The sequence below is a fragment of the Leptinotarsa decemlineata genome, unplaced genomic scaffold (assembly GCF_025532065.1).
Source record: "Leptinotarsa decemlineata unplaced genomic scaffold, Ldec_3_MD MMD2_P_RNA_scaffold_5, whole genome shotgun sequence".
NCBI lineage: Eukaryota > Metazoa > Arthropoda > Insecta > Coleoptera > Chrysomelidae > Leptinotarsa > Leptinotarsa decemlineata.
Window position 1 is genome coordinate 4,064,134 of NW_027412532.1, and position 23,398 is coordinate 4,087,531.

Sequence of the window (23,398 nt, forward strand, 5' to 3'; positions counted from 1 at the left end):
TGCGGAAGGTTATATACCCTAAAAATACACAAAATGTCTGAATGATTACAGAAAATATTTTTTTATTAAGTTTGTATTACAAACATTCGTTATGGAATCGAATCAGATATCATTCAGTAGGTTGCTACACAATATAGTAAATGAAAGAATGATATCTGATTCTATCATGAATGTAATACAAACGGAATAGGGAAAATTGTTTTGAAGTTCATAGTGTTGAATGTTTGTTGAATTATTATCATGGGTGGTTTTCAAGTTCTGATATAAATACATGGCATTTTTTAATAATGTCCTCAAATTCAAAATCTTATCGGAAATTTACGGTTATAAACAATTCAATCCTAACAAAAATCATTTAAATACTAGATAACTGTGAACAAATGAATTTTTACGGGTCCTCAGAATAATAATGGCATAACTTGTGGTTTTGTGGTTGAGCAACATTCATAATGAGGCGAGGTATTTGATGTTCACGCTCCCAACAGATTTCTCGAGTCTTCAAAAGACTCGTACTTGAACAATTCTCAACGAGAAGTTGCGTCATTAGACTTGGAAAATTTTATTTCTATGCCTTGTGCCACTCAACTTACAGGTCGATTCTGTTATCTCATCTATCAAATGTGAAAAGTAGAAAGTCAGATTATGAGCAACACAGTTGCCACTCGCTAGACATTTCTCATCTCGTTCGAATTTTGAAAATATCTTCTCACCTTAGGCTAGGGAAATATCAAATTTGATGAGTTCACGAAATCGTCATTCACAGAAACATCACATACACACATCACATGGTAATTGCCACATGATGATTACACGAAACCAGAATAAAATAATTTCACCGTTTCACAGAACTGACACATTGAATACTGGACTTTTGGTATTCAATGAGCACAAAATATCATGACCTATCAATGAAAAAACATGTTTTTTCTAACACCAGAATTGGAACAAACAGTGTCCTCTATTGGAAAGTAGTCAGCTCACACAGTCTGACAAAATATGCATTCCAAGTTATGTTTTTTTATAGGTACAGTAAATATAAGTGTATTATCTCTAATTTTAACGATAACAACAATTAAGTTATTCGTTATAATAAAACCCCCTAATTACTTTAATTATAATAATGATAACGATAATGATTGTAATGAGAGACGATGATGATATATTTGAACTATCATATCTACATAACAATAATAATAATAATAACATTCAATGGTTAACAAATGCATGTTAAACAAGTATGATGAATGGGCGGGATTCAGCTATTGAAGCTGCTTTTAAACCCAACCTTGGACGTACACACTTGATCTATAAGATCACAAAAACCTCTGGCAAAAATCATTGCAAGAGTCATCAGATAGTAAATACATCATTACCTTGCTCGGAGGACGACTTTCAAACGTTTTTTGAAATTTCTCAAACCGAAGTCTTCGAGTTCATGGAGTAACCTATTGTATAGTTTCAGGTCACTGGGAGATATCTCCTTTATATCGGCAGGTGTAGGCCAAGACTCGTCGTGTAGGCCTTGGCTAAAGAGTCGGCAATGCGATTACCTTCCCTCCTGTCATGCCCTCTAACCCACCTCAGGATAATGTTATTATCTACCGAGGCTTCGGCTCAATCTTGGTGAAACTCTCATACTAGCTCTGAGGTTACACGTTGTCTGTTCAAGGCTAATAGGGCTTGTCAGCTGTCAGTGCAGATCGTTATGTTTTTGCCAGAAATTCCTTTCCTGATTATTTCTTTTGTGTCTATTAAGATACCAGACAGTTCTGTTGGGACCACGCTGTTATTTTTTCCCATTTTCCACTTAATCTTTAGGCTTAGTGATCTGGAGTATACTCCACATCCTGATCCTGAGCCTTCTTTGGTTTTTGAGCTGTCTGTATATATGCGTATTGCATTTATATTTGCATTTGTATTTTCTAGGGTTAGACACTAACTTAGGTTCAATTGCATCACTGGTTGCCTGCAGCAGAGGTTGTACAGTAAGCGCTTTCCACCATAGGCTCAGCCTCAATTGACCCATTCCTACTTCGAGGTTCACACCAGCTGTGCGCAATCGTACCATGGCCATTACCTCATTAACGTACAGGTCCACAGGGGTCAGACCCGTAATGAATTCCATTGCCGCGGTTGGTGTTGTTCTCATGGCTCCTGTGTTTAAACAAGCCAGTCACTGCATTTGATATAATTTTTGGATGACCGTTGCTTATAGAACTTTGACCACGGTTGACCATTGTTACTGTACGGTGCAACTGGGCCAACTGGGCTAAATCATTGACGCAATGTACCGTTAATTGCTTCAGCAGCAGCCAGCACTGGTTAACAGAAGCGGTCTGATCCTACTCCACTGGTAGAACCTTTGCTAATCAGCGCCGACTTGATTGATTTAAATGCATTGATTTAAATGACGCTTATTTCAAATGAATTGAATAAGTAGACCTATGAAAACGGAGAAAACTATCAAAACAACCCAATTAGACTTGTGATGCACTATTTGGAACCTTTGGTGTAGTAATTAATATTACTGGACTTTTTTCCCAACACCAAACTGTTATTTTTAATACCTCGACACGTGTTTCGACCACCAAGTGGTCATCTTCAAGAGGAAGTAATACTAACCCAATGGGGAATGTTCCTCAATTTGGGTTATTACAACAAATGCAAGTTTGAATGAAATAAAGTTGAGTTTAATTCTTGAGTTTTTCAAATTTACTTCGAAAAGTATTAAAATTGATGTTTCAAATGTTGAGTTTCAATTTTTAAAGGGATTTGTTTCTAATTCACATATTGGCAACAGCGCCTATATCAAGTTGAAATCATTTATACTTTAAAAAAGGAAAATTATCTTTATAAATCAACAACTAATGCAAAATATAAATTATAGTTCAATACCACCTCCACAAGCCACATAAACAACAGTTGTTTTGTTATTTATTTATATAGAGGAAGATAGGTTAGGTGCACAAAATGTCATATGTCACAGAATGTCTCGGAACTCGGAACATAAGGAAACAGAACAGCACGCCTCTGAAATATGTCATCTTTCTTTGTCTCATACACGCAACAGATTCATTGTCCTTTATTAGCTATACTTCACAAACACTTAAATTTAGCGTAATGAACCATCGCATTTATGTTCAAGAACAAACATATTGAGTACACGTGTCGCATCGGGGGAAAGGTTGTGCTTCCCCAACTACAATACTACACCTGGTGTCATCAGCATCATACGTCAATTGACAAGGATACCTTTCCAGGTCTGCCTCCTTTGCACATATTCCTGGAATGAGATGCTAGATGGGTAACATAGAATTGTGCACATTGCTAATTGCCTTGAACAGGCTTACGCGGACCTTAATAGATTACTGGCTGACACTGTCACAGCCAACCACTAGCTCCATTATACAGCACTCCAGGTGAAGCAGTCTGAAACCTCCAAGAGAAGGAACTAATAGCTGCTGATGGTTCATATCCCCTTCAGGTTCTGATGCAGATGTACGAAGTTGACACCACCAAACACCAAGCAATGTCCAAATTGTGAATTGCCTGAAAATACTCTGCTTCAAGAAGTTTGGGAAATGATGGAAAAGCAGAGTCAGCCTTTGTCGAGTTAGAGCAGGTGCAATCCACAACAAACCATTGCAAGTTATAATGCCCTCACTACGGACCTACTTACCTAACACTGAATTAGCTCTGGACATTAAGGATTAATCCTAATTCAATAAAATGACCCGTTATATTTCAGTTAAAACTCAACATCATGTGTACGTGTCAGCTGTGGAGCGAGATTGTGGTTCCCCTACTAGCACAGTGCAAATTTAAAGTATACATTCAGATAAAACAACAAACAAATCTACCTATTACCTCTGCGACTTCTTCTCCATCAGATTTCTTGTCCTCCTTACGAAAATCTTCGTTTGTTTTCACATTGTCTTCCATAATGCCGGCTTTCCATATGTTTTGCCGACGTTGCGATCTTTTTAAAGTCTGCTCGATATCGTTCTGGTACGCAGCGGTATGTACATGTGGCATGAACGATTATTATGATTTGTTCCCGAGTTCGCTTACGTTTCGCTTTCCGTTGTATTGTGTTATCGTTGAGCAGATAAGATTAGGTTAATAGCGGTAACAAAATTAATGGTATCGCACATAGGCGGGTCAAAAAAGATCGAAGTTTTTCATCAAAAATCCATCTCTTGTCGGTGAATCACAAGTGGGTAACTCCCTGAACAAGAGAGATAAATTGCTACCCTTCTAGGTATGTATTCAACAACCAATCCTGAACGTTATGTAGTAACATTGTGTCGTCTGTCCATAAACTGATTTCAGTTATGATTGGATTACTAATAAGCATTCATTAACAACTGAAACTATCAAAAGTTTGACTTTCAAGACCTAAGAGACCGAACGAGAAGTCAGACGAAGAAGTCATCTATGATGTCGACAGAAGACTCAATCTACGAATATCGATAACGAAGGCGGTCCTCTAAAAATGCGTGGATCAAAATCAACCCTCTGGTAAAATTCTTCTCCTGTATTTGTCTGCAAGGCAACTAGTTGAAACTAGAGCCCACAAACAAAGAATTCTAACACCAAACATCTCTATTTCGAACCACAAAAAGTCTCTTCAGTATTGCTAATGTGAACATTGAATGCATTTTTGGATTTCGCAGTCCCAATTTTCAGGTTTTTCGTTTCAGATCCGGCAACATGTACTCCTGAAGTAACTAAAGTCAAGTTAGGTGCAAATCAGCATGCACATACTCCGGGAAGGTTTACTGATTCGGCCCTTCACCATGTGGTTGACAGAATCGATAGATCATTCGACAACAAAGAATCCACCCTGGGTATATTCATAGATATCGGTGGAGCGTTTGATAAAACAATCTTTCCAACGATTACCCAGCAACTACACTCCAGGAATGTCCCCCTGGTAGTAGGAGAATGGATACTCCAGATGCTTTCTAGTACAGCAATAAGTATTAATGTAGAAGACATCACAGTGAATGAATTGGTCATCACCCCTTCTCTGGAACATAGTTCTGGATACCCTAATTAATCACAGAACAGAAATGGATTCTATACAATTGCATACGCAGATGCCATAGTTATCTTGCAGACCGACAAATTTGTAAACACACTGTGCGATAGAGCGCAGAATGGGCTCAAATTAATAGAAACATGGTGTAAGGAACACTCACTGTCGATCAATCCCAAGAAGACTGAGATGGTTCTTTTCACCAGGAAAAAAAGTTTAACGGACTTAAAACTTTCCAAAATCTTCAAAGGTGAACTAAACTTCTCCAAAGAGGTGGAATACCTTGGTACTATCCTCGACAAGAAGCTAACATGGAACTCTCATCTACAGAGTAGAGCAAAAAGAGCATACGTGGCGTATGAGCAATGTCGGAGGACAGTGGGACGCGCATGGGGTCTTTCACCCCGTATGGTCACCTGGATCTACACTGCAATAATAAGACCTATGTTGACGTATGGAGCCATTGCATGGGGACCGAAAGTTCTACAAGCAACGGCCATCCAAAAATTATATCGAATACAGCGACTGGCTTTTTCAAACATCACAGGAGCCATGACAACAACACCAACCGCGGCAATGGAATAAATCACGGGTCTGACCTCTCTGGATCTGTACGTTAAGGAGGTTGCGTTAACGGCCATGGTACGATTGCGCAAGGCTGGTGTAAACTTCGAAGTGGGAATGGGTCAATTGAGGCTGGGCCTATGACAAGAAGCGCTTACTGCGCAACCTCTGCTGCAGGCAACAAGTGATGCAATTGAACCCAGGTTCGTGTTTGATAAATTAAGCAGACCACAGACTCAAATGCTAAAAATGCAAGACGGCTCAAAAACCAAAGAAGGCTCAGGATGTGGAGTGTACTCCAGATCACTAAGCCTGATGATTGAGTGGGGAATGGGAAGAAATACCAGCGTGGTCCAAACAGAACTGGCTGGTATCTCAATCACCACGAAAGAAATAACTAACAAAGGAATTTCTGATAGCAGATAAGCACTATTAGCCTTGAACAGACAGCGTGTTACCTCAGGGCTAGTACTAGAGTGCCACCAAAGCCTCGGTAGATAATAACTTTATCCTGAGGTGTGTTAAAGAGCACGACAGGAGTAAAGGTAATCGCATTGCCGACTCTGCAGTAAAGGAAGCGGCTGGACTAAGAATTTTAGGACCCAGTGACAATTGCGACAATTGCGGAACTAGTCAAATGTAACACCCTAGTTACACTCTAGTTACACCCATGCTCAATCTTTTAAGAGATGGGATGGAATCAAAGGATGTAATCTTGCCAGGATCACCTTGGGCGACCCTGGGAAGCTGGCGGCAAAAAAATATCTGGCGGTGACCAGGAACAATCTGCGCTTGACAGTAGGATTTCTGACTGGCCACTGTGTGTGTGAGTCACAATAAACCCTTGCGGGTTGCGGTAGAGTGTCGAATAGACTTTGGACCTAACCTAACCTAATATCATGAAGAAGTTGTTGTATAAACAACACATGGCAAGCAAATGAAGACCCAAACAATCCAAATGAATGCAGGACCTTTTTAATTCCTAGGATTTTTGTGAACGCCTATGGTCGTAGAAAGGCGTCAGTACCTCTCACCGTTACGCAAATGTGATATCAACAATACAAGTTTATTGTTGATAAGCGGCTATTGTTATGGAATAAGATTGAAAAAGTACCTAATTTTCTGTATTGCTTGCATCTTTTCGAAAATGACCCTATATATTAAATTTTGATAAACGTGTCGTGAAATTATTGACGCAAGTCGCATTGTCGAACATTAATAGATTAGATATCTACCAGTTTACAAGGATTTCTATATCCTGTACGTGGGGGAATCCATTGAATGTGTGAGACATCTATTGATTTAGTCATGCCATTGCATGAAAATTTTGTTCAGGATTTGTTGAGGAATTGCTACTTTGCATCAATAAATTTCAACATCCATCGAGTAGTTATTTCTTTCAATTGATATAAACTGAAGGCAACGTTGCTGAAATTTTCCGTTTCGGTTCATGAGCGTTAGTGTTTACAAATCAGAAGTCGTTAGTGTCTGAGTTTAACTATAAATTACCGTTTTTGAGAATTCAAGGGATGTTTTTTCTACTCGCGTTTGTTAAATATTTTCAGGTTCTTTTTTTTAAGGACACATTACAAGCACTACAGGAATCAAATGTGTTAAGTCACTTGAACACTTTCCGTGAAAGTATCTATATGAGCGAAACAAAGTCCCAACCAAGGTGGGTGGGACTTTGTTTCGGTGTATATATTTTTTTGGTATTTAATATTTTACAGAATGTAATCAAGAAAAAACTGAAAAATTCTCTAATACTACGTAATACAACGTAACTTGAAATCTTATCAAATCGAGACTTCTAATAATATTTCAATAATTATGAATTTCACTAGTTCGGAGTTCCATTGTCTAATATATAAACTGATTTGAAATCCCTGAAACAAGAAAAACGAGGAACTGAAATGAAATGATAGTGAAATAAAATACAAGTGAAAATAAAACCATACAACAAAAAATAAAAATAAAGAAATACAAAATGAAAATAAAGATTAAAATAAAAAAAGTTAAGAGATTTCAACAATCGAAACGTCGTGAACTAACATGGCTCAAAATCTATTAACTTCTTTATTTTTATCTTTATTTTCATTTTGTATTTCTATATTTTTTGTTCAATTATTTCACTATTATTTCATTTCAGTTTTTTTGCTTTTTATAATTGTTATTTACAGCTATTAATTTTTAATTATTCTTTATTGTTTGTTTCAGGGATTTGAAATTATTTTATATATTAGACAATGGAAGTCCGAACAAGTGGAGTTCATCATAAAACATTGTCAATCACCTTCAAACATTTCATTAATTGGTTGAATTTTGATTTCAAAACCAGAATTTCGTTGAATTTTGGGTTTAAATTTGAAATTGTATCCAGTTTCAGTGGTGAATTTAAATTGCGAATTTTGTTGGAATCAGACGCCTAAACTTACAAAGGAAGCAAATGAAACGTCATGAAGTGAGAGGGGAAGAGGACTAAATAAATAAAAAAAAACTTGTCCTTCCAAATAAGTTCGGAGAGAAATACATTTCAGAAAACTGATATTTAGACATTGCAAATCCATGGTACCACCCTGTTGACAGTTTTGTACAATGTAAGTTTTCCTTGAAACCGTCCTTTGTTCCTCGCTTCGGCACCAGCTTCTCGATAACTTATCTGAGACGCCAGAATTGGAGACACCCACTATAGAAAACTACTGACGCCTATCCACGTTATCTGCCATTCGCATGTCGTCCAATCGTGCACAATAATATATTCAGATAGGGACTTCCGGAATATTTTGTAATCACGAAATGTTATTATGTGAAATTGTATCCGGTGGATATTATCTCTCGGTATTATGTCGAGTATCGTTCGCCCAGAAGATTCATTCATTATTCGGCACGGTCACTATACCATTCACAGGGAGTTTGTAAATGAAAGAGAATTATCAATGGAATATGGATTGGTAATGTTCCGGTGTGTAGTCCGTAATATTCGGTAGATTCATTTTTTGTATATATTGCCTGAATGTTTTTGGAAAAAAACACGGGTTACTCCTGGAATTCCTCTGAATTCCAATGGGGGTAAAATGATATAAACACCAAAAATTCCATAATCTATACTTATATGCGAAAGTCACTCATACAACATTCATTCATCTCTGTTTCTTCGAACGGGTAACTCCTAGGAAGCTAAAATTGGGTATAAAGGTGCTTCTTAGGTCTCAAATGCGCACTTAGAAAGGATTTCCAAATATTCCAACTGAGGCGGCCCACATGGGGGTAAAAGAGGGCTTTCACATTAAAATTACATCAGTATTTCTCTGTACTGATGAGTTTTCGGAGGTAAAAATTTTGCAATAAGAAAGAATTTTCAAATATTCCAACTGGGGATTCCCCCTGGGAATAAAAGGGGAGCGTTTACATATGAAAATCAACTTCTCATCACTGTTTCTTCGTACCGCTATATTTTCGGAGGCTGGAATTTTTTATGTAGGTTTGTTTTATATTATAGATGTGCAATTAGAGAGGATTTTTGAATATTACAACTGGAGATCCCCCAGGGCATAAAAGGTGCGCATTTCCATATGAAAATCAAATTTTGATCACTATTTCTCCCTACTGCTATATTTTCGGTGACTGAAATTTTGTATTTAGGTTCTTTTTATATTGTAGATGTGTAATAAGAAAGGATTTTCAAATATTCCAACTGGGGATCCCCTGGGGATAAAAGGGGCGCATTTCCATATGAAAATCAAATTTTGATCACTGTTTCTCCCTACAGCTATATTTTTGGTGACTGAAATTTTGTATATAGGTTCTTTTTATATTGTAGATGTGTAATAAGAAAGGATTTTCAAATATTCCAACTGGGGATCCCCTGGGGACAAAAGGGGCGCGTTTACATATGAAAATCAAATTTTGATCACTGTTTCTCCCTGCTGCTATATTTTCGGTGACTGAAATTCTGTATGTAGGTTCGTTTTATATTGTAGATGTGTAATAAGAAAAACATTTCGAATATTCCAACTGGGGATCCCCCTGGGGATAAAAGGGCAGCGTTTACATATGAAAATCAAATTTTGATCACTGTTTCTCCCTACCGCTATATTTTCGGAGACTAAAATTTTGTATGTAGGTTCGTTTTATATTGTAGATGTGCAATAAAAAAGGATTTTCAAATATTCCAACTAGGGCTGCCCCCTGGGAATAAAAGGGGCGCGTTTACATATGAAAATCAATTTTACATCACTGCTTCTATGTACCGCTATATTTTCGTAGGCTGAAATTTTGTATGTAGGTTCGTTTTATGTTATTGATATGCAATAAGAAATGATTTTCAAATATTCCAACTAGGGATCCGTCTTGGGGATAACAGGGGCGCGTTTACATATGAAAATCAATTCAACATCCCTGTTTCTATGTACTGCTATATTTTCGGAGGCTGAAATTTTGTATGTAGGTTCGTTTTATGTTATTGATATGCAATAAGAAATGCTTTTCAAATATTCCAACTAGGGATCCGTCTTGGGGATAACAGGGGCGCGTTTACATATGAAAATCAATTCAACATCACTGTTTCTATGTACTGCTATATTTTCGGAGGCTGAAATTTTGTATGTAGGTTCGTTATATGTTGTAGATGAGATAGATAAGAAAGAATTTTCATATATTCCCACTGAAGAGCCAGCTTCGGGAGAAAAAGCGCGACCATGAAATAAAATTATGTTTCCATCACCGCTTGCATAAATCTCAATGCCTTGTTCACAATTTCTCTGTTTTAACCATGAAGAACCTTGGAGAGTATTGGAGTACACGAAAGGAAAATGTCCTTACGAAACAACAACAAATGGACATTTAATTAGACGAAAACCACTTTTTTCCAATAAACATTTGTTATGGAATTAAAACAGATATCGTTCAAATTGCGCAAATGTAAGTATGGTCTTTATGGCCATTTGTGGTTTACAAGACATTGAATCGGCTTTCTTAGTAAATGTTCCCAATACCGAAACAAAAGAAAACTCGAAAATTCACGACTACCAATAATTTTTACATAGATGACTACATAGAAGATGAAACAAATGAAAAACTATAGAGCTCCACACGAGTAAATAATTTTAATTCTCAAGGTAGGTTACACTCATTACCTGGAAAGTGTTACTATCCCTACTTATTGTCATCATTTGTTGTGCTTGTTGAAAAAAAAAAAGAATTTCAGTGCCGCTAGTAATATTTTAACTTGTAAGTGTCAAACAAGATCCAACATTATATGTAAAAATTTCATCAAAACATACCGAACATATATATCTATTCCTTTAATTGTGATGATTCGAAATGTCAAATCGGTACGTCTCTGGAAAAGTTTCATTCATCACCTACGGTCACTGCGCCATTCATAGAAAGTTCGTGAATGAAAGAGTGTTTTTTTTCTTGGTCCCTTGTAAATTCTTTGGCAACGATCGATAAGATTGACGACGGTGAACCCTTGACTAGGGTCGGAGTGTTGAAAAACTTCGGATGGTTTAGATAATAGAAAAGGGAGTGATTGTTGGAATATACTGAAGTACTACCTGGACTGAAAATTCTCGGGCCTAACACAGAGATGGCGTTAGTGCTTTCACTGCTTTTTTCAGTTAGAGCTAACCTTCAAAAGAAAGCTGTTGAAATTTCATGATATTCTATTCATCAGCTTGTGAGTTATTATGCTATTGTGCTATTGTGCACTACAGTGGATTAAAAACAATTTCGTGTTTTGATTTCATACTGCTTCTTGATGGGGAAAAATACTGTTCAAGATAATGGATTGAATAGTGTACACACAAAATCATTTTGAATGATCGAAAAGTGAAATTGCGTGAGTTAGCTGGAATTGTACAGACATTAAAAGAATGTGTTGGCTTTATATTGCATGAGCATTTGACTATGAGAATACTCTGTTCAAAGTGGGTGCCGCGCGAGCTCACTGTTGACCAAAAACAAGAAATTTTTTATGATTCTGAGCAGTGTTTGGTTGTGTTTGAAGATAACAAACCGGAACAGAATTTTTGCGTAGATATGTAACAAAGAATAAAACATGGAATTATTACTTCACTTCGGAATCAAAACCATAGCCATCTGAGTCTAGAGCTAATGGTGAACCTCGTCCAAAGCGTCTGGAAAGGTTATGGCCTGGGTATTTTGGGATGTGCGTAGTGTAATATTCAACGACTATCTTGAGAAGAGAACTACCATCAACAGTGAATATTATATAGCGTTGTTGAAGCGTTTGAAGGCCAAAATTGCAAAGAAACGAACGCATATGACAAAAAAAACAATTGTTCCATTAAGACAAGGCACCCTGTTATAAGTCAATCAAAACAATGGCAAAACTACATGAATTCAATGTCGAATTGCTCCCACGTCCACCGTATTCACCAGATTTGGTTCCTAGCGACTACTGCCTGTTCGCAGACCTCAAAAAATGGTCAACGGTAAAACATTCGCTTATTTTGAGGCAAAAGATAAATAGTTCTAATTATCGTTCTAGCTAATTTTGAAGGAAAAACGCGTTTTTTTCTCGGGCCTGGGACTTTTCAGCCGATGTGTTACACAAGTGCAATTTCACACAAATTTACACAGCGAAAAAAAATAGCGCAAACATATCTCGCAAACAAATAGTTGAAAAGTTGAGAACCAATTTAGTCGAACCATAGCAGCTTCTATAGCAAATTTTTATGGCAATTTTTCTTGCAATGATGCTTTTAGTAACTAGCAAGTTGAAGGTTTTCTTAGAGACTTCAATAATTTTCGAAATTGAAACCTGGATTTTTCTTTTTCTTGGAGTCATTCTTCAGAAAAGATCCTCGCTGGGAAAATTGAAGAAAAAAACAATTTTTCATTTATCTATGAATGAACAGAGATGTTCAAAAATAAAAAACAATTTTTTTTCTCAAATATTCAGAGTGGTTTGTCTTGATGGAAGCTATATTATTATGACTTTTTTTATTCTCATCGATTAAAATATTGTTATGAATGAATGTATTATTATGAGACAATTGATTTTTTAACAATCTGATGATGTAATGATTGAGTAGGGATTTAAAAAAAAATTGTTTTAATGTTTCATTGTAAAAAAATGTATTCATTTGATAACTATTTATTTCTGCCAGTATATATCAATCAAATATAATTGTTTCCACTGCTCATTAGTACTCAGAAAAAATATATTTTTTTTGAAAATTTTTCATTTTTGTATTTGATGAACAAACAGTTCATTTTTTCTGGACGGTGAAAAACTTAATAAAAATTTCTATGTATCGTTTTGAAAGAAGAAAAATTAAAAACGATAGTCAACAAGTACTCCTGCGTATGTGTGTATGTAAGTATGTGGGTATATGGATGTACCCAAAATAAAGACAAGAGCAACTCGAAAATTTACAATCATCAATAATTTCAACAAAGACGTTTTCATAGAAGACAAATCAGATTCAACTAAAAACAATTTCAAGCTCCATACAAGTAAATAATTTTGTTTGTCATGCCGGTAATCAAAATATCAATACAGACATCGATTATATTCGTAATTGATGTTGAGTCTGAGAAATATTGATATCATTGTATTTATTTCATGCTACAGAAAAAAAAAAGTATTTATCGGTTTCAACGAATCTCTTTTCGTGAATATCTAGCAATTGTGGATGAAATATAGTATTCCTCGGCATTCGATGCTGTTTACCTTTAACTTCAATGAATAATAAAAATAATTATTTGCCCATTGAATAATATTCTGTATATCAATTATGCAACAGGAATCATTATTTAAACAGAAGAAGATTCTGCTGAAAATTACTATACAAAATTCTGAAAAGTTTCCATTTTGTATATACACTTAGTTCATTATTAAATGATTAATAATAATCTTCTAAATAAAGGCCGAGTAAAAGTTTATGGCAAAAAGTTGCACGTAGATTCAATCGAGTTTATGAAGTAACTCAGTAAATTACCTAATATTCCACCTAATTTGATTAACCTATAAGGCAATCATTTACTTGCGTGAAATTATTATACCATAATAATACCGCTGAATTAATAACGTAATGGTAATTGCAGATTTATTGCAATAAGCATCGGCGACAGTTGTAATTACCAAGAAAATCATTGAACGGGTTGTAGAGGGTGTTCGAGTTCAACGTGGCTACGGAGCTGAAAGCAAAAAACTTCCTACTCAGTAAGCTAAAGAACTGATACATTTCACAATAAGTGGATTCCCAATCTTTTTTATAGCACCTTCTTTGTTTCAAAGATAACCCCTTCGAATCTTTCTCCAAACGTTCACAAACACACAAACACACAACTCATTGAATTGATTAGCCCAAAAATAAAATTTGATTCGTTGCCAGAAACATATAAATTATGAAACAACAACAAAAATTAATTGGCGCTCCGGGGCGGCTTCTTTGATTCCAGTGGCGCATTTGCTTTCTCAGCTGCAGGAAAACCCGGAAAAACCTGTAGCACCACATCATCTGAAGATCTTGATCTGACAATGTCCTCTCTGATATAGAATAAAATGTAGGGTGTCTCCAGAGGCTCCAATAAATTCAAGATATTGCCAGAATTGTATTATCACTTTAGTTGAGGTTTGTAATAATCTATTTACCTCCAGGAATGTATCGAAATATAATTCTCATGAGGCCATTGATATTCACTCGTGCTCGAAATTGCGAGTTTAAAAGCAAGACCTGGTTAATCCTTAACTAGCACAAGTAAAAGAGTTACTTCGGACATGATAGTTTTTCAAGCTGTTAAAATCAAAATACTTCTTTGAATGAGTCGAATATGTGGAGCAAATTGTTTATGCTTTCATGAACCAGTGAAAAATAAATATTAGTGACCCGCTCCGGTTCCGTACGGGTGCAATGCTGAAATTAATTGTACATATGAACGCAAGCAATCGCTGCTAATCATGAAGTGCTATAGGGCGAAGCACAGCCTTCCAAACGCCGCCCCCGGCCGGTACCGCCGCAACAGCCATGTCCCAGCATTTAAAATCTGTAATAACGTCGAAAATTTTCATTTGAATTACATGCTGTGAACGGCCATATGGACCTATAATGAATGGACAATGTATTTAGGATACTTAATTGGGTGAGGATTATTGCTGTATTGCTAAAAATCGCTTCGTACATAAGCCATTATTTCTTGAGGATAAAAAATGGTTATTGTGAGATAGACATGTACCATCGTGGATTTTTTGTAGACCTTTTTAAGGTGTACGATACTGTAGTACATCGTTTTGATCTATCTCGTAGGGTTCAGCCAGCCAGCCATGTAAGCGCAAAAAATGTGTTTATTTACGATATCACTTCAGAAACCTTCAAAATATCAGTGTTTATCTACTATATTATACATGTCATATACATATGGAGCGAATAAAAACATCTTAGAGAAAAAACTTTTTGGGCGACCCTATATTAACAGTATAGCAAGGTTTTGCTCTATGTGGGACCTGTACCCATAAATATTCGATGAAAAATATTCTTTTATCATGACGTTAAGATTCACAACTTCAACTTCAACTTCACTACTACCAAACCAAATTACAGAAACTATAAAATGATTTTTTTGAGTGCCTCATATATAGAGCTTGACCAAAATATCTTCATCATCATTCGAATTCCAGTCAGTTGAATAGGCGATTTTTAAAAGTCCTGACTTGCATTCATCACTGTTTATATCTGATGATTAGGTCAAATGTCAGCTAAAGTTTGTCGGCTGGGAAACATATAACCAGTCGATAATTTTTATTGATGACGTTTCTCAAAACATCCCAATTAGGCGAGGAATCCACCACAAGAAAAAGTTTTGCAAGGGAAAGAAGCACAGAATCGATTGATGAGATAAAATGATTATTAAACGGGTAAGAATATAAATAAACATTTCTCGCGGGTAGAATATTACTTATTTTCTATGACTCACAACAGGAGTTTTCAAAAAAATTAAATACTACAGTTTCAAGAGGTGGAATTTATTATAGCCTTTCCGTGGGTTGGGCTACCTATCGGGCGCGTCCCCAGGTGACGGATAGGGGAACGGCCAGGGGGCTGGAGGCCCTGTCCGGGAAGGCAATGTGGCCTTACGGACAGTGTCGCTGGACTCCTGGTTAGTGGCAGGAATAAGTAGTGTGAGGGAAACTGAAATCCCCCGAAAACCTTTGCAAAACATGCCACCGTGGGCCAGCCTACCCAAGCTAAGGTGAAAGGAATCGTGCCGACAGCTGAATGGTACAGGGTGATATGCGGTCACGAATGATCCCCTTGGGAAACTGGGCGAAACCTCATTGTAATCAGCCTACCTTCGGTAATGTGGGGCTCTGCCAGAGGTAACCAACTCTTCCCTTGCTACTCGTGGGAACACATATGAATGAAATAACACAAAACAGAAACAACAAAAACCAATCCCGAAGCTGGACAGAAGTGCTCATCTCAATCTAAGGAGGTGGCTGGGGATGAACAGAAATGTCCACCCCAATCTACCGCTTGGGATGAGGCTGGACATAGCAGATCACTTCCAACAGCAAAGGCACTTCCTGCGGCGGGCGACAAGAGCTCCGCCTTGGCTAAAGGCAAGGAAACGGCTGCTCCTGCAGAAAAGCTCCCTCACTCCTCCATGGAGGAAACCTCAAGAAGGTTGAAGAAGCCGCGCAACAACAATAATATCGCTGCACCTTCCAAAACCTTCACGGAGGCCACCGTGAGACACCTCAAAGTTGCCAAAGAGAGTGTGTGTACGGCGAGTCTTGGCCTACACCTGCCAATATGAAGGAGATGTTAACTAGTGACCTGTTCACCTTCCTGGAAAGGACAGGATGGACGATGACCTAGGAGGACAATTCCTCGGGAGGATGTACAATGGGTCACATGTGGCCTAAATGCTGTAAGTCTACACTCACCGTCCCTACTCTACAGATACCAGTTATTAAAATCTGTCTAAAATCTGTTTTTCCGTTAATCAGCTGTCGCCCCCATACGAACGAAAACTCTCGAAAGTTGAGAACTTGTGCGAGCTAAGGACTAACGAGGTCTTACCTTTTAACGTGTGATTCCTAACACGGTTGCAGAATCATTCCAGCTTCAACCAGATAAATTCTCTCGAGAAAAATATCTGGTCGAGGCGGGAATCGAACCCACGATCTTCCGATCGTGAGTCGGACGCACTACCACCGCGGCCAATTCCACAACTTGGCCTTGTGGATTGATTTGTGGTATATAATAGCTCAGAAAGAAGAAAACAAAATATTCAAAGGAAGGTAAAATGCAATTTAAACGATATCATATACATACAACTCACACTGTTACCATCAATTTGCTTGTTTACATAACGTCTTAGCTTTAAACAGCATCCGGGAAATATTGCCTACTGAAATATCAGAGCTAGTCAGATGTATGATTCCACCCTTTTTACCTGGTGAATGTGGAAGATATAAAGGGACTTGAGATAGAAGTTGTAGATTATTAAAAGTTGCAGCTTATAAAGTAATATTTTTCAGATATTCAATTTTGGGAAAATAAATATTTTGAAATTCGAAAGAACCACCAATCCCTACACAGTAGAATATGACAAATGCTTGCTGAGAAACAACTACTTTCCCGGCTTATACCACGCTGAATGTTGTGTAAGAAACGTCTGCAGCAAATATTTGTCATGATTATTCAAACGGACATGACTTTTCATTCTTGGACCGATTGAAATGATCAGAACAATAAAAGTAAGCTAAGTTTACTGCAGTACAATAGTGAAAACAACACCTACATAGGTAAAGCTTTTTTGAGAATAACGCGCACAAACAAAAACTCTAAAAATCGTTGTTTTCAGTTTTGCTGCATTGATAAAGGAAACACAAACAATTTTTCTCAATATTTTTCATATTCATCATGCATCACTAACTTTTCTTTCAATTCTTCTGGAATGATAGCCTGCATTGTCGATCACAACCACATAGTTTTGAAAAAACGCCTTCAAACGCCTGAACATGGTGTTCCTCAAGGGTCAATATTAGGACCGTTATTGTTTATAGTATACACTAATGAAATGAGTAACTATATGGATCCGTTGAAAATTTATTCGTATGCAGAGTATACGACGTTCATATATTCTGGCAAACTGAGCTCTGATCTGCACAGAATTCAAGAAGAATCATATAATAAATCCGGAAACTGGTTTGCAGCTAATAAACTCAAACTTAATAACGATAGATCACAGGATCTTTATCTTTCGTCTATGAATGCCATAAACACTCATTCAGTAAATCAACTAGGAGTAACTCTGGATAGTGATCTATCGTGGAAAACTCATTTTATCAAATTGAGAAGTAAACTATGCAGTGCTCTGCCCGTCCTACAACTTCAAACTATAACCAATTTAAATGCACTCAGAACAACATATTTTTCTTTATTTCACTCACACATAAGTTACGCTACTATTCTTTGGGACGGTTCATCGGATTCTCTCTCAATTTTTCGTTTACAGAAGAAAGCTGTCAGGATCTTGTCCTGTGTCAGCATCTGGAACACTGCCAACCTGTCTTTATTAAGCACAGAATAATGCCCTTACCGTGTTTGTACATTTTTCATGTTCTAACAGAGATTCACAAACACTTCTCGATGCTAATTAAGCAATTGGACTAACATAGCTATGCTACCAGGCAAGAAGATAACCTCAGATCAAACAGGTTCCGCCTGTTCCGCCGAAAAATTCACTGAATTATTATCTCTACAATATATAATCATCGAAAATGAAATCATTAGGTATACATTTATTCAAAATAAGGATAAAAAACTTACTTTTGATGCATTGTTTTTATTCCACAGAGGAATACATTGAACATTTCAGACTTTATAGGGAATGAAATTCGTTTCGCCCAATTTATCAATTTTATGGTACTTTCTATGGTTTTTCTAACTTTCGTTTCTTGTTTCAATATTATTTTCAAAAATTACATTATATGTATTACACTATAGGTTATATTTTAACAATTATTATTCTACGGTATTGTCTTTTTTTTCTCAATATGACATGCTACCAACAAACATGTATTGTAATGTAGTCAATAAATATATTCTATTCTATCATTGGCTCAAAATATTTTTCAAATACATCTCTATTCGTGTCTTCTTTGTAATCGCCACAATGCATCATTGAACCATCACATCTTTCCAACGGCATATCTTTTGTTAGGTCCAGGTTCAATTCAAGACGTTTATTTACAGTTTTTGACATGAGTTTTTCATTACATTACATTGTGGGCTATAGGCTTCGTCCAGATAATGAATTATGGAAAACTTTCCGACTCAATATTGCGACTGCTTTTGAAGGCTCCAAAACCTTCCGGATTTATGGCCCGAGTGTCACAACCGTCGATTTTCAAATCGTCCAATCACAATCCCTTCAATCACGAACGCCGCTGCTTCGCCATCTAATCGGTGACAACAGCAATAGCGGCGAAAGCATCATTATCATATAGATGAAAAGTTGGAAGTTGGATAACTTCCCGCTCAGTATGGCTGACGAACTCTCGACCTCTTCACTTGGCAGAGGCCATACAGCTTATGCGTTCTCATAAACGGTTGGAATCGGAATTCCTGCGACACGACGATTACGATGATGTTCAATAGAATAATGCATTATTTAGAATGGAATTTACGTCGTGAGTTTGAAAGCTATTCGAAGAGGAACGAGAGGAGAGAACAAATACCTCTTGAAACCCGCTGGAGAAATTTTTGCGGTATTATTTTGAATTGGGTTAGTGGTACGTACAGAGTTGTGAAGCCTAATGTATCTTTCATTGCAACCTGATAGAGTTTTTTGCAGCATACACCTATTTCTGTATCTGTAGAGTAGAGAGGGTGAGTGTAACCCCACAGGCCCCATGTGAACCAATACATTCTCCCGAGGAGTTGTCCTCCTAGGTCATCGTCCATCCTGTCCTTTCCAGGAATATGGACAGGTCACTAGTGTATAGCGGCAGGTGTAGGCCAAGACTCACCAAATACACACTCTCTCATTGACAATAACTCCGGGCACTCGCATAGGACATGCCTGACAGTCTCATCTTCCTGTTCACACATCCTGCATAGAGTTGTGTCCACTAGCCCCATATTATGAAGGTGTTTCCTTGGTTGACAGTGACCAGTCAGAAATCCTACTGTTGAGCGTAGATTTTTCCTGGTCATCGCCAGATATTTCTTCGGCGCCCGCTTCCCAGGATCGCCCAGGGTGATCCTGTCAAGATTACATCCTTTGATTTCATCCCATTTCTTCAGGGATTGAGCATTGGTGTAACATTTGGCAGTAGGTGCCACGGGGTCCTGCCGCTTTCTTGGCTAAAGAATCGCCGATGCGATTACCTTTACTCCTGTCGTGCCCTTTAACCAACCTCAGGTTTTGGTTAAATCTTGGTGGCACTCTAGTACTAGCCCTGAGGTAACACGTTGTCTGTTCAAGGTCAATAGGGCTTGTCTGCTGCCAGTGCAGATTATGTTTTTGCCAGAAATTCTCTTCCTGGTTATTTCTTTTGTGGCGATTGAGATACCAGCCAGTTCTGTTTGGACCACGCTGGTATTTTTTCTCATTCCCCACTTAATCCTTAGGCATAGAGATCTGGAGTACATTCCACATCTTGAGCCTGAGTTTTTGAGTCGTCTGTATATATGCGTATTACATTTGTAGCATCTGACTCTGTGTTCTGTTTCATTTCTATTTTGTAGGGTTTATTAAACACAAACCTGGGTTCAATTGCATCACTGGTTGCCTGCAGCACACAAACCTGGGTTCAATTGCATCACTGGTTGCCTGCAGCACACAAACCTGGGTTCAATTGCATCACTGGTTGCCTGCAGCAGGAGCTGCGCAGGAGCTGCGCAGTAGCGCTTCTCGCCAAAGGCTCAGCCTCAATTGACCCATTCTTACTTCGAGGTTTACACCAGCCGTGCGTGATCGTAACATGGCCATTAACGCATCCTTCTTAACACACAGGTCCAGAGAGGTCAGACCCGTGATTAATTCCATTGCCGCGGTTGGTGTTGTTCTCATGGCTCCTGTGATGTTTAAACAAGCCAGTCTCTGTATTTGATATAATGTTGGATGCCCGTTGCTTGTAGAACTTCCGGTCCCCATGCAAGGGCTCTGTATGTTAACATAGGTCTTATTATTGCAGTGTAGATCCAGGTGACCACACGGGGTGAAAGACCCCATACGCATTCCACTGTCCTCCGGCATTGCTCATAAGCCACCGGCACCTATTTACAATTAACTATATAAGTCCAGCATAACTATAAACACTAAAAAAATCTTACTCATCCATGTTAGGTTACCAGAACTACTTCTATATTCATTTTCAGGGAGATATCGTGGGTTCTGCTAGCTTAACGTCAAGCTTAACGTTGAGCCAGCAGCAAGCTCATTTTAGGCCCCTATTGTCCCCTATAGCCAGTATTTTAAATGCTGTTTTTTTTCATTCACCGGGTTCTGCTAGCGTTACTAGTAAGATGGCAGAACCAAGTCGAAATACTTTTTGAATAATTTCATTTTGCAATAGATGAAGGATTTTGAGTTGGCACTGCCAGCTTAACGGTAAAGCTAGCAGATCCCAGTGATTTGAAAAAAAACATTATGTGGAGAATCATAATAGGGAACAATAGAAACCTAAAATGAGCCTGAAATTATGACAAAGCCTGATTCAACATTTTTTTGGGATTGGGTTCCGCTAGCTAAATTTTAAGCTATCAGAATCCATGATACCACAAGTAATACAGAAAAATTCTTAAAGTGCAGACGTAGCAATTCACATTGGATTTGAATTGCTGGAGAAATCTGTTTGGAAAAATGTTCTCAGGAAGTGTATTCCATATAAACGCAGTTCTCTAGGTGAAAGATTTCATCTTAGATATTAAGAGGCAGGCGGAAGAGTTCACAAAGAAACCATCGCCCAGATTCATGGAAGACCTGCTAAACCACAACCATAAGGTTGAAAGAGTAGTGGTGGGTGTACGAATGGATTAGAACCGACTCAGGAAACTTATGAGCAAAATGGGTCTGATAAAAGATACCCAATGCAGGTTATGTCAAGGAGAGGAAGAAACCGCACTGTAGGTGCTCTGTAAATGCGAAGCGATAGCAATGCTGAGACACACAAGATGCTGGAACGAGAAACCAGAGGCTGCTAGTTGTATGAATGGGTCAATGTCAAGGCTATGGAGCCTCATCAAATAGATCAAGCTAGACAATGAGCTCTAACAACCAGAGAGCAGCACAAAAGATCTGAACAGTTCGCAGTGAATCAGGCCATGGGTAGCTCAACGACAATCTGATTTATTGCTAACTCGAATGATAATTACGAATATTGGGAACCATATCTGTATTGTACAGATGACTGCAGATATGTAGAAAAATAATGATGAGACAGGGTTAACAGGAATTAGTTCCTTCCTTTGTCGTATACTTCAACATCAAGACAAATGTACCATCAATTCAATGACACTCATATTTCAAAAATCAAATTATGCTTCCGTTTCGTTGTATCAAAAACTGTCATAAATTCCTATCAATTTCTTGCAGTATATATGAAATAGAAGGTGAAATCAATTGAACAATATAATTTGTCGTATGGTCAATTGCGGTTGGCAAACTATTTAGGACGGTCTTATCAAACAGCTATAAATCACGGCAAATACTGGTGACAATTAGTTATGGACTGGATAGATATTACCGAAATTAAACGGTTTGAATGAGTTTATTTGTTTTATATTTTGAAATCCCTCCTTCGGAGAATATTCGAAGGTTTCTATAATTTATGTTGCTAGTAAAATTGAACAGGATTTCTATTTGTTTAAATAAAATACAACTAATTTTAGTAGTTGATAACGTAGCCGGCCATGAGGTGATGTTCACAGGGAGGCATCTTATCACCCCTTTTTCAGAACATAGTTCTAGATACTCTGATTGATTATCTGATTCTGATTGATCATCTCAACAATGATGGATTCTACACAATTGCATTCGCAGATGACACAGTTATCCTGCAGACAAATTTGTGAACACACTGTGCGATAGAGCGCAGGATGGGCTCAAATTAATAGAAACCTGGTGTAAGGAACACTCACTGTCGATCAATCCCAAGAAGACTGAGATGGTCCTTTTCACCAGGATAAGAAGTTAATCGGGCTTAAAATCTCACGAAATCTGTGGAGAGGTGAAATACCTTGGTACTACCCTCGACAGGAAGCTAACATGTAACTCTCACTGAGTGAGAAAAAAGACCATATGTGACTTATGAGCAATGTCGAAAGAAAGTGGGACGCACATGGGGTCTTACACCCCGTGTGGTCATATGGATCTACACTACACAAGTACGGAGCTTTTGCATTTGTATCGAAAATTCAACAAGCAACGGCCATCCAAAAAGTATATCAAATACAGCGATTGGCTTGTTTAAACATCACAGAAGCCATGAGAACAACATCATCCGCGGTAGTGGAGTTAATTACTGGTCAGACCCCTCTGCACCTGTACGTTAAGGAGGTTGCGTTAATAGCCATGTTACGATTCCGCACGGCTGGGGTAAACCCCAAAGTAGGAATGGGTCAATTGAGGCTAAGCCTGCAGACAGCAAGTGATGCAACTGAACCTAGGTTTGTGTTTAATTACCGCTACAAAATACAAGGAAATAGAACACAGGGTCAGATGCTACAAATTTGATACGAATAGATGCAGATGACTGAAGAACCAAAGAAGGCTCAGGACGTGGAGTTTACTCCAGAGGATACGGTG

General features: G+C 37.8%; 1 protein-coding gene across 4 annotated transcripts in view; it reads right to left on the reverse strand.

Annotated features, from left to right (window-relative positions):
• Positions 1-23,398, reverse strand: part of mtgo (miles to go) — a 180,591-nt gene that overhangs the window by 26,921 nt on the left and 130,272 nt on the right. The window contains exon 1 of one of the 4 annotated variants that reach the window (XM_074169274.1): positions 3,868-4,052. The exons of 2 other annotated variants lie outside the window; for them this stretch is intronic. In XM_074169274.1, the coding sequence (XP_074025375.1) occupies positions 3,868-4,035 (168 nt within the window). In that variant the 5' untranslated portion in view covers positions 4,036-4,052. Of the gene's footprint in view, positions 1-710; positions 875-3,867; positions 4,053-23,398 lie in introns of those variants that run through there. One more of the 4 variants, XM_074169275.1, reaches the window with a different exon arrangement.